This window comes from Carassius gibelio, chromosome B13 (assembly GCF_023724105.1).
Source record: "Carassius gibelio isolate Cgi1373 ecotype wild population from Czech Republic chromosome B13, carGib1.2-hapl.c, whole genome shotgun sequence".
Classification (NCBI taxonomy): domain Eukaryota; kingdom Metazoa; phylum Chordata; class Actinopteri; order Cypriniformes; family Cyprinidae; genus Carassius; species Carassius gibelio.
The window spans coordinates 15053845-15066717 of NC_068408.1; the positions used below are offsets into that span (position 1 = coordinate 15053845).

The following is a 12873-nucleotide window of genomic DNA, read 5'->3' on the forward strand; positions in this document are numbered from 1 at the left end:
ACTGACCTGTTCTAGCTGAAACTGCAATAATGGACACTGTTTTTCCATTCAGTCACATCCAACCTGCTTCATTATCAAAGAAGAAATTGTTTGACATTCATTGTTTCACTTACTGTACATATGCTATTACTTCGGCTAGAAGGAACACGTTTAACTCCTATTAAAGGTGACTGCACTCACATTAAAAGGTGACTTGAGGAATTGCTCTGTGTTTCTAGCTCAGCGTCCGGCCCACAGTTGCAGAGCTGGTGGCCCGTAGAATTTTGCGCTTCAATGAGTATGTAGAGGTCACAGAAGCAAAAGACTATGATCGCCGTGCTGACAAGCCCTGGACCAGGTTAACCCCTGCAGACAAAGTAAGGCACTCTTCTCTTACTGTGCATGCTGTGCTATAGAGAACTCTAAAGATGCACCTCACAAATGCCACACATGCACACACACCATGCCAACTGTTGAAAGTGTGTGTTTGTGTGTATTTAATTTTTGTAATATATATATTCAGGGTTTTTTTTTATACATGTAATTCTGTTTTTAAAGACATTGGGAATCATAAACTAATGCAAATCGCTCTTTTACTGTAAATTAAAAGATCTCATATACTGTAGATCATTTTAGATATTCCAGAGCACATGTGCTTTAATGGTTCTCCCAAAATAGGAGTCATTCAGTCTAACCAAAAATGAAAAACTCTGTAAATATTTGCCCTCATACAATTCTAAACCTGTTGAACACAGAAAATCATATGGATTTGTAGTGTTTTTATAAGACTTTTTTTGGCACTTTGACAGGCTCTGGTATTGTTGTCTGGACAAAAGTTATTTGCTCCAAAGACACATTTTCATTCTATACAACCATTCCTTTATGATTTATAATAAATAAACAGGTTAAACAGTCATTATCTATATTTTTACATATAAACTCTGTAAGTGTTTCTCTTGTATAATTTGGAGAAGAGTAAATCTGGACAGTGTTATCAGTAAAATAAGTGTATTACTTTTGTATGGTCACAGATGCCACCTACTGGGCCTGTGACTTATGCATTACAATATGGTAATAAACAACAGCTCGAATACATGAAAATGAAGAGTGCTGTTTTAGTGATGTGCTATAATTATGAATAAATATATTTCAAATAAATGCTGCTCTTTTTAACTTAATATTCAATAAAGAACACTGCAAAAAAATTTATCAGGCTTTCGTCAAAACATTCAACATTGATAAAAAATAAGAAATGTTTCATAAGCACCAAACTGGCGTATTAGAATGATTGCTAAAAGGATTGTGAGACTCTGAAGACTGGAATAATGGCTGCTGAAAATTTAGCTTTGCCATCAAAGGAATAAATTACATATCTTTAACATTTAGACATTTCTTACTGATCATAATCTTTTAAATGGGTAGTGTATTATAAAAAATAGTTTGTTTCCGAAAGCGTTTAATTTTACAAAATCTCAGTTGTCTTTGTCATTAATGACCTCTCTTTTTCTCTTGTCACAGGCTGCTATACGTAAAGAGCTTAATGAATTTAAAAGCAAAGAAATGGAAGTCCATGAAGAAAGCAAACGGTTTACCAGGTACGTTTGTGTGCTAGCGGCCGGATCAGAGGAGGATGAATTTAAACCTTAGTGGGAGACGAGTAAAGCACTGAATAGACATTACAGAAGGTCTTCAGTCAGTATAATGTTTTATTTCCATAATAACTGAACATTAGCCTTTCGTTGACCTGCAGTCCACTGCAGTTCATTTTTCAATACGACTTTGTCAGTCGGTCAAGGCAGAAATGGCCCGTTCCCACAGTAAATATTCTTGAAGTCCTACAGTATGTTGTGAACATGAGGGGAGTAATCCTGAAATCCAGCGAAAAGTCACATGGTGGGAGGTGGTGCCTCTATGATTGGCCGATTGTCTCGTGTCTATCATCTGTCGTTCTGCAGATCTCCTTGAATGGGTCAAACTGCTGTAAATGCATAGTCAAAGTGCAATTACTTTGCATCTCTTATGTATTAGCCATCTGTCAGTATGTATCTGGGACCCTTCTTTATCTGTCAAGTGGCATGATAATAAACTTGCCAGTGATAAAAAAAAAAAAAAAAGATGCCATCAGCTGCTCTTTCCACTGCCTCGTTTCCTCTAAATATTGCTCAGATCTGTTCTGCGTCCCGTCTGCTGGCATCGCTGCTAAACTAGCGTCTGCTCTCTCTGTTTTGTGGCAGGTTTCATCGGCCCTGAGGCGGTGCCTGGTTGTGGGGGTTCTGGACAGCTACTATCTCGAGGCTCTCTCTTCCGGTCTCTTCGCCATTGCTTCCTGCTGGGAGACTAACAGACTGGCTCCCTGCGGCAGCCGGCTCTTCTCTGGCACCGGCTGCACTTTGGTTCTTGCTTTCAGCCACTAGAGGGCTACAGCGCGGCTAAAGATAGGTTTGGGATGCCATTGCGAACTGAAACGGAAAGAGAGGGGACCTTCATACAAGATAAAGCAATGCAATGGTTCTGACAAGTGTTTTCCATATCTGTAATGTTTTTGCACACACTAAGGACAAGACTTGCACTCTTTTAATTTAAAATGTCCCTGATTTTCTCTCAAGGTTAAGCACAGCAGTGTGAAAACATTTGTAGCGCGTGCAGTGACTCATCGGTGGCTTGCATTGTTGCTGCGTGCAGCTTGGAGGATTTTTTTTTGTGTGTTTTGTTTTGTATACATCACATATTTCTTGCAGTATTCGTGCAGAGTCCAGTAATATCTATGAATATCTGTGCATGTGTAAAAAAAAAAAAAAAAAAAAAAAAAAAACATTTTATAAGACGTGTATCTGGTCCAATGTATATTACATGGATATTGAAGTTTATTTGGGCATCGTGATGTCCAGATTTATTACTGCCATTATTCGTCTGTATCCAGATCAATACATCCTCAATATAATAGAATGTAATCAGATTAATGTTGTGCCTTGACAGTGTTGTTTTTTCCTCCCAGAAAAGTCTGATTACTTGATATATATGTGGTCATATTGTAACACATCTGTAACTGCTGTTCGGGAAGAGACTATCATCATATGTTTATGACACAATTCTTGTTCATTTACCTTGTATTTTAGATTTCCCCAAAATTATTTCCCAAAGTTCCAGCTAGCATCCCATTGATTCGGCTTTTAGGCTGTACATAAATTTGGTGGGTTTTATGGAATAAAGTGGTGTCGACCATATACAAGATGTGTCAAGCAATATAATGTAGTGAACCAGTAGTTTTAACTTGAATCGAAAAGGGCTTCTAGTCCATTTCTTTTAGTCCATTATAGAATGTGTCTGTATTGCATTATTGCACATTTTGGTGCTCTATATAATATATGATTGTATGTCACAGACAGAATTTACTGGACACTCCCTAATGTCCAGCTTTGAGTTTTTTTTTTTTTGTTTGTTTGTTTTTTAAGTAGTTAGAAATTGGGGAAATTAAATTATTTCAAATCAATTGTACAGTGTGTATATGACATATGTGAATACATCTAGCATATTGCAGTATATTGGCTTGGTTTCTTTTTTATTTAAAGATGGTGAAAACATTAACTTGCTTTTATTATCTATGTTTATCAATGGCCTATGGTTATCAAACTTTCAGGTTTACATAAGAGAAACCACCTCAGTCACTACTGGACAATTTTATTCTATATATAATACCATGTAACCATATTCATGCAGGTTTCGTTACTGCTTAATCAAGGAAAACCTGTTGATTTTATTTAAAATGTAAATAAAATATTAATATGATTTTATTAAATAGATGAGTGGAGTATTGATGATTAGTACACATCTGAATTTCATAGTCCATCGATTATATTAAGACATCTATCTAACCTCAGGCTGAAGAATTCCACACTCTGCTTGCCTCTTTTGATTTCAAGAGATTGTTAATATGGCTACTCACAAATCAGGCAACCAACTGGAGGTTAATTCCACACGACACTGCTCCACTGATCATGTACTGGTTACTCCACTGCACACCTCGGATCACTTCCTCCTCACTCTTAACCTCAGCATGGTTCCTGACACAACACACACCCCTCTACATGGCATTTTTCGATGTAACCTATGGTCACTCACATCCTTCTGGCTATATGCTATGGTTTCATCTTCGCTTCCTCCCATAAACAGTTATCATCTCTTGATGCTAACAGTGCTACTGATACTTTTTACTTCTCTCTTACATCTTGTTTAGACACTGTCTGCCCCAGACCAGTCACTTTCTTCCTTCTCTGCTAATGTCTCCACTGCTAAAATGACATTCTGTTATAACAATTCATATAACTCTCGTGTGCTCTGTAAAACATTTTCCTCCCTTCTCTGCCCCCCCCCTTCATCAACTCTAACAGCTGACGACTTTGCCATGTTCCTCAATATTCAAATTAAAAACATCCGTTCACAATTTTCCACGCCACAATCTGTCAATCACAAAGTACCAGCAAACATACACTCATTCACATCCTTCTCTTCAATCTCAGAGGCAGAAGTCTCCAAACTCATCCTTTCTAATCACCCTACTACTTGCCCGCTTGATCCTATTCCATCTCATCTCCTTCAAGCCATTTCTCCTGCAGTTGTACCTTTGCTCACTCACAACATATACACATCCCTTCACACTGGTGTTTTTCCCTCAGCATTTAGACAAGCTTCTATAGCCCCACTATTTAAGAAACCCAACCTCAACCCATCTCTTTTAGAGAACTACAGACCAGTTTCCCTTCTTCCTTTCATTGCAAAAACACTTGAACAAGCTTTATTCAACCAAGTCTCTGCCTTTCTCACACAGAACAACCTTCTGAACAGCAACCAATCTGGCTTTAGGAGTGGAAATTCGACAGAGACTGCCTTGCTCTCAGTTGTTGAAGCCCTAAGACTGTCAAGAGTGACTTGCTGGATATCTTGCTGGATATGTCCGCTGCTTTTAACATAGTTAACCTCCATACTCTTCTGTCAACCATATTGGCAAAGGGAATCTCAGGAAGCACACTCCGGTGGTTTGAGATTTAACTCTCAGATAGGTCTTTTAAAGTATCTTGGAGAGGTGAGGTGTTCAAGTCACAACATCTAACTACTGGGGTGCCTCAGAGCTCAGTTCGAGCACCACTTCTCTTCTCTGTCTACATGGAATCACTCAGAAACATGGGTTTTAATATCACTTCTATGCTGATGACACTCAGCTCTACCTCTTATTCCATCCTGACGATCCCACAATAGCTGCTCGCATCTCAGCTTGTCAGACATAACAGACATTTCTTACTGGACGAAGGACCAACACCTTCAACTCAACCTTGCCAAGACAGAACTGCAATACTCTCTTGGCAGGTCTTCCAGGCAGTTCTATCAAACCTTAGCAATTAATCTAGAATGCGGCAGCAAAATTAATTTTTAAATGGCCGGAAATAATGCACGCTTATCAATTTGCACTGAATACCAGTAGCTGCTTGCATAAAATTCAAGGCATTAATGTTTGCCTATAAAACCACCACTGGCTCTGCACCCCTTTACCTAAATGCATTATTCATTCATTAATCTCATTCTGCAAGTGAATATCACTTTATTGTGTTTCCCTCCTGGTGGAATGACCTGCCCAACTCAACTTGAGCAGAATCAAGAATCAGCTAAAAACACATCTCTTCCATCTTTATTTGACCCTCTAACTCTAGCATGCTCTATTCTAATTATATGCTTAAAAAAAGAAAGAAAAACATCTAGCCCCTTTTAGACTTGAACTTGAACTTATTTACTAATTGCTTGTTTTTTAAAAAAATTAAAATAAAAAAACTAGCACTAGCTTCTCTAATCATTTTGTATCTTATCTGTTTTCTTTTTATTTATAATAAAATGTACAAAAGCAAAACAGCTTCTAACACTAACTTGTTCTATTATTTTTCTATTCTATTGGTTTTCTTTTATTATATGATTTAAAAAAAACCTTGCTACTTTTACTGCGTTAAGCTAAGACTTGTTATAGCACTTGCATATTAATGCTCTTTTGTTGATTTTGATTGCTTCCATTGTCCTCATTTGTTAGTCGCTTTGGATAAAAGTGTCTGCTTAATGTCTAAATGTAATCTGTTCCTATTTAAAGTTTGTCTTAACATTCTTCATTTTCTAAAGCGATACTAAATAGAATACAATAGATCTAATAGGGTCATATTTTCAGTCTTTCTAATTAGTTTTTTCTTCAGTGATTTTTATAATGAAATGGAACACTGACAGATATCTGTCAGTGAGAAATGTGTGGTGGTTCTTTTATCAAAAAGCATATCTTGTATATTTAGAACATACACATAATCTTGAAATCATATACATCTGTATGTATGTGTGTGTTTGTGTGTATAAATGATTTCAAGCTATAAAAACAAAACACATTTGCTAGTATGCTTTGTTTCCTGTCCAATTATCTCTATTACATCTAAAAGTTCTCAAATCACTGTTGCCTTTGTTTGTTATTGTGCTTAATGAATATAATGGGCTGAGAATCCAAGCATCATGAGTGCACTTGTTTTACAGAATGTTTGGGCAAAGAATGAAAGGACACAAGGACATCTGGCTGTTTTTATTTCATGGTGCCGTCAGCTACGGAACTGATTCTAGTAAAACAAAGCCAAAGAATTCCTAATGAAATGAGTAGGATTCATTCTGATCTTTGAGTCTTTATTAAACAGAGAACATGAATGTCATTCTTTAGGTTTTGTAAGAATTTTAACATTCATATTGTATGATTTGGAAAAATTTACCAGTCATTTTATGCTGTAGATACTGAATAATTATGACCATACTACACATTTTATTCTACATGCTTCTACAAGCTAAAAGGCAGGCTAGGTATTTTTTAGGTGAGTATCCCATTTAAAATAAGCTACATTTATTGTAGATGTACTGGCATAGAAATAAAGCCATTTTAATGCATCTTTAGATTACTACAGTAGGTCGACATTATCCTGCAGTGGCCAGACATAGATTTTAAGTCAAAATAATTGTATAAACATGTCATTATTGTAAATGATCAATCAGAATCTTGCTGTTATTGTAAATACTGGATGGCGTCCAGGAAATCTTTGTGCGTAAGAGAACTAAACGAGCCAGCTGTACTCTTGAACAGTTTTCCCATTGATGCTCAGCACAGTCATGTCTTGCATATCATTGGGACATCTTCTTAATATTGCCACATGAGTTTGTGCTCAAACTGCGGATCTGTGACGATCATCTTCAAGTCATCCATAAGCCGCCTTTGATTTTGTGGCACGTTAGATGTACAGTAAACCACACATACTGTACAATAGACAGTCAGCCTATTTCTTGTAAGAGGAACTGCTAAGCATACACATACAGAGCAAATATTGTATATGTCGGCGGGTCACACCTTTCCCATCAAGCCCTTTTAGACATGACTGGTGCTGTCGTCACAGGCGCCAAGTGCACTCCATTTGATTTCATGCTTGTTTTAACTTGTTTTTCTTCTTCAGTTGCTTGTGCTTCTAATCAGATGGTACTGGCATCTGTTCTCACATATTTAATCATAGATGGGTACGTTTATACGTTTTAAATTTAAACTTTATGATCTTATATTGAATTACAGCATGACAGACAGATTTTCAAAGTTAATTGAGCATAAATGACCGGTTGGAGCAAAATGACCTTTAATCTATAAGCACAATTGGGCAGTAGCACACACTTAAGACTTAGCTAGCATGTGACAGCTCTTTCTTTGCTCATACTAGCGGCTTTTCCGCTGGAAATGATGGTTGTTTGAGATTTTACCATTATCGATGTTTCTGATGGCTTTACGGTTGACTGTAGCCACATCCGTAAACGCATGCTGTCAAGGTTAATGTCAGCCGCTGAAGGACATGAAATGTTTGCTCAATGACCTTTTTGTGTGGCCAGTCCAGGTGCTGTTTTCTCAGAGCGACAATATGTTTGAAAGAGCTCAAGCTGGTTGTGTAGGAGGGTAATGAGCGGCTCAAAGGGTTGTTTGTTACATTTTCTAAAATAAAAATAGCTGTTGAGCTTCAGCACGAGCACAGCCGGTGATCTGCTGTGCCAGTATGTTATTCCTGATCCTGACACTGCAGAAATCACTCAGACTGTGTGGCCAGCTGGCGAGGATTTGCCCTGCTATGCTAGCGGCAACCACTGACTGCCACGCTGCAAATCTCTTATCACTGAAGTCATGGTGATGCGAAATTTCCTCTGCATTGATTTATCCAGACAAACATTGGAAAAATCCACTCCTTTTATATGCATTTGCTTGACTTTCCTTTAAATGAGTGATATGCCACAGCAAACAGAAGCAGCTTTCCATATTTTTTAATCTCAGGATAATGTAAATTGATCCGTTTTCACATTGAAAGTAAACCACTTATTAGACCAACCTTAAATTTCCTTGCTATCGCCGTGTTTCAAATAATTTTGCAAGTGAAATATCAATAGGATTTCGGTACAATAAAGAGACAGATTTTTGTTTGTGTTGTTTTTTGTGAAATGTTTCATTTCAGCTAACTGGTATCAATCTCAGACTGGTTAAGTCAATCGTTTGCCAGGTCTTCTTAGGTAAATAAAGAGGTTGTTCCACATTATGAAGCAAGTCATATGGTGAGGAAGAAAGATCTTTCTGAAGATGAAAAGTATGAAACATTGCAATGTCTTGCAAAAGGTATAAAAAAATAACAAATATTAAGCAAAAAGCAAATACAGACTATTGAACTGTCAAAAGATTTGTGAGTGACTTAGAGCACAGAAGATCTTGGTCAGATGAAGATATATTAAGGAAATTTTCTGTCAAACAAATGAACTGTATTCTGAACATCAAGAACACTATTCTGCATTTTATACCACGCACGTCCTGATTTTGCCAGTCAGATGTGTTCCTAGGTCAACATATTTTGTTGACCCTGGAACAACATTTTACTCCAAAAACATATTCTTGACCATATCCCTACACCTAAATCTAACCTTAACCATGAGTAATCCATAAAATCAGAGGAAATGCACCAAACAGTGATTTTAAGCATAAAGTTCACAAAATCTATAAACTGGTTCTTCAAATCTGATCGGTTAATCACAGTGTTTTTCTGGGGACAACAAAGATGTTGTCCCAGGAACATATCTAACTTGGTAAAATCAGGTTCTGCTTTATACCTCACTAGTAAATGGTCAGTTATGAACTCCACATATCTTGCAGAAGTCATTTTGACACCTTAAGATGACCTTACATCCCACTTCCCAATATTCCAACCCAAATCATCACCCACCGCCTCCTCGCTGATGTTGCAGTCTCTTTGGAATAGGATGGCCATTCATCAACTATCAGAAAATTCATTTATCTGGACCATCCATTGTACTGAAGCATTTCTAAGTGAATAAAACTCTTTTCACATGAACAAGTCTTCATGTGTTTCTCCAGCCACTGTGCAGGTTTCTCTGTGAGGTTTGGTTAGCAGTGACTGAAACGCAGCTGTAACACAACTTTCATCTGCATGGAGAGGATCTTGTTACTCCAGGAGCTTCAAACACCTGTCTGCTACACAGCAGTGGCTTTTTATAGCTGCCATTACAATACAGTTCATTTGTTTGACAGAAACTTTCCTTAAAAGATCTTCATCTGACCAAGATCTTCTGTGCTCTAAGTCACTCACAAATCTTTTGACGGTTCAATAATCTCTATTTGCTTTTTGCTGAATATTGTTTGTTTTGATGCTTTTTGCAAGACATTGCATTGTTTCATACTTTTCATCTTCAGAAAGATCTTTCTTCCTCACCATATTTCATAAGAACTGTGACTTGCTTAATAATGTGGAACAACCTCTTTAAGTAGGTTTTCCATTTACCTAAGAAGACCTGGCAAAACAACTGATCTGAAATGATCTAAAACAAAAATCTGACTTTATTGTACCAAAATCCTATTGATATGTCACTTGCATAATAATTCGGAACATGGTGTAGTCAGTGGAGGGTTTCAGACTAACTTTCTTAATAATAATAGTAACTTCCATTAAGAACATTACTGATAGATCACCAAAAAATGAATTTTTTTTACTATTTACTCACCCTCATGTCATTCAAAAACTTTGAGTTTCTTTCTTATGTTGTACACAAAAGAAGATAATTTGAAGAATTTTGAAGGACCAAACAGTTGAGGGTCCCCATTGACTTCCATAGTATGGAAATACTATGAAAGTCAATGGGGACCATCAACTCGTTGATTACCAGCATTTTTCAGGATGAGAAATTATGACAAATTAGCATTTTTGGATGAACTATCCCTTTAACATACTACCATTATATATAACAGCTTGTTAGCAAGTATTTATTTATTATTCACCAAAAAATCAAATGAAATCATACAAAAAGCTCACCAGGCTGCTTTTATTTGAGAAACTTCAAAAGAACAATTGATCTGAAATATTCTATAACATTATAAAAGTATTTTCTGTCGCTTTTTATCAGATGACTGGGCCCTTGTTGACCAAGTCAAAAGTTTGTAATGATTAAAATTAATAATAGTAATAAAACAATCAATGCATTACTGATTGGGTATCAATTTTATTTTCTTTAAACACACTTGAAGTTCAACAATCTATACAAAATATCACAAAAAAAAAAAAGCATAAAAAAGAGAACATTGACTGGTTCATTAACAAGAGGATTCAACGGTTCCCTCATGTGTCCAGGGTCTCTATATTTGATCTCCCAGGACTGAATGAACAGAAAACATCCAGCTGTGGGGACAGAGTCACGGCCCTAAGCATCGTCAGGTTTGTCAGCTGGTGGACCACATGGCTGCAGCATCTTCTCCATCAGGTTAAAGCGGACCCGAGCCTTGCTCTCGTTCTCAGCGACAGCGAAGTAATTGAGAAGGTCGAAGTGGCCCATGTAGGAGCAGTATGAGTCTCTGTGCTGGTTAACCAGCCATTCCCACTTGCTGGTGTCTGCGTGGCCTGTGCCGATGTACTTCGACTGCAGATGCTCCAGCTGACTGTGGATGTTGTAACGATCAGTCATCTTCAACTATCGGTGTTTCTGATAAAAAAAGTAAGAAAAACAATAACTTAAAGCCCTTCTGTGGTATACAGATTTATTGCTATTTCTCATATTCAACAAATGAGATCTACCATTTCACTAAAAATGTAATGATGCATTTCTATTAAATGATTGTATGTACGTCTGTATACGTACCACCCACAACCACACAACCACCCAACCACCCACACACACACTAAAAAGTGTGTTATGGAAAAATAACACCAGACTGTGTGTTTAAGGAAGAGAAAGAGAAAAATACAGTCAAGTTGAAAAGCAAACCAGTTAATTTGTCTTGTCGTATAGAAAAACAACAAAACAAAGTCAAACCATCAGCTTGTACTACATTGTGGAGATTGAGTTTATATTTAACGTTACTTGCTGAGCTAAGTAACTTAGTTAAGCTACTCAGCTGAAAACTGGTAACATTCTCTCAAATGTAAATGTTTCTTCAAACCACAATACTATCATTGGTTATTGTATGCAGATATTATTAGTGTACTTACCTAAAGTCAAATGTGAGGAAAGTAAAAGTTGGTTTCCTGTAACAGTAACGTTACTCAGTGCTATTAGCTTTGTGTCTGTGTGCAGGCTGTAGTCGGAGCGGAAGGAGTTACTCAGATCTCTGTCGCTGTGGAAAACATTGGCGTAGACAAGAGTTCCGCGCGGATGAAGCGCCGGCGTGGTAAGTCCTGGGCCGCTCAGAGTAAACTTTTAGTCCTAAGTGTGTCAAAATTCTAAGAATAACGTAACTTTACTTTTATTCCTAGACTTAAGAATAAGTGTGATTCATAAAGGTTCCTAGGTAGTAACACTAAGTCTCAGCTCCTAAATTATTTAAAGGGTTATTTCACACACACACAAAAAAAATTTGTCCATAAATTAGGCCACTCTCCATTCATATCATCAACAATCTATCATTAATGTAGTTTGCAGTCTCCTACAGCTGACATCAGTGATCAAACTCTTTGCAGACTAGCAGTTGCAGTAAAACGTTTTTGTTTTTTTTTGTATCCACACATTAACAATGTTGTTTATTTTTCCATATGTCACTTGTGAAAATGTGGCAACAGTGAACCAGAACCTGTCTGTATTTTTCTGCAATATATAGCACATTATAAGAGAGCTCTTGTGTGCAAATATCTGATAAACATCTTTTAAAAGCAGCTTTAACTACATTTGAATTTACAAAAATCTTAAAGAGTTTCTAAATGTAACTTTTGACGGGAAACATATTAGGGACATATTGAGCATCAGTGAAGCACCTAAAAAGACATCTTCCAGATGAAAACATCAATTACACTTCAATGCAAAGTACGAGTGCTGTCAGCGATATTTGTGCTTTCTCATATAATTACAACCATTTCCGTCATCTACTACAAAACACTTGATTTTCTCTTTGAATCACCAATATATTGTGTGAAATGTTTAGAAAGCAGAAAGCAGCTTGTATAAGAGCACTTGTCCTTTAATAGAGGCAAGTGATAGTTGAGAACTGCACATTAAAAATAGTCAATATTGGCACAAAGTCAACAGTTTTTCTTTCAGATTTGAGACCCCATTGAACTCTCTTGACTTTTTATTACAAAGCAGTTGAAACACAACATGAGGGCGATTAAATAATAACAATGATAATGATTCTTAATTTTGGGGTGAACTATGGTTTTAAATGTTGCCGTGACTTTCCATTATTGATTACATTTTAAATTTGCAGTGGACATGAAAATTACCAGGGCTTTCTTGTAATTAAGCAACCAGACTTAGAGGCAGTCAATTATTTCGTTTTCTTTTAGGATTGACTGTATTGCTACTCTAATTTGGGTGGACACA

The 12873-nt window shown here is 36.8% G+C and overlaps 4 protein-coding genes across 13 annotated transcripts in view; 3 read left to right on the forward strand and 1 right to left on the reverse strand.

Moving 5' to 3' along the window:
* The window catches only part of phactr2 (phosphatase and actin regulator 2), a 34704-nt gene extending 30929 nt beyond the window's left edge, over nt 1-3775 (forward strand). For all 10 annotated transcript variants that reach the window (XM_052572889.1, XM_052572884.1, XM_052572885.1 and 7 more), the window contains 3 exons: nt 219-356; nt 1498-1574; nt 2214-3775. In XM_052572889.1, coding sequence (XP_052428849.1) covers nt 219-356; nt 1498-1574; nt 2214-2229 — 231 coding nt within the window. In that variant the 3' untranslated portion in view covers nt 2230-3775. The remainder of the gene's footprint in view (nt 1-218; nt 357-1497; nt 1575-2213) is intronic.
* Nucleotides 1-12873, forward strand: part of LOC127970356 (DNA primase large subunit-like) — a 217385-nt gene that overhangs the window by 26950 nt on the left and 177562 nt on the right. The window lies entirely within an intron of this gene.
* On the reverse strand, nt 10547-11697 carry sf3b5 (splicing factor 3b, subunit 5). Its single transcript, XM_052572903.1, has 2 exons — nt 11550-11697; nt 10547-11043 (listed from the first exon to the last, which is right to left on the reverse strand). The coding sequence occupies exon 2, from the start codon at nt 11023-11025 to the stop codon at nt 10765-10767; it is 261 nt and encodes an 86-aa protein (XP_052428863.1). The 5' UTR covers nt 11026-11043; nt 11550-11697; the 3' UTR covers nt 10547-10764.
* rgs17 (regulator of G protein signaling 17) overlaps nt 11640-12873 on the forward strand; it is a 69204-nt gene continuing 67970 nt past the window's right edge. The window contains exon 1 of the mRNA XM_052572902.1: nt 11640-11728. The gene's annotated coding sequence lies outside the window, so the exon portion shown is untranslated. The remainder of the gene's footprint in view (nt 11729-12873) is intronic.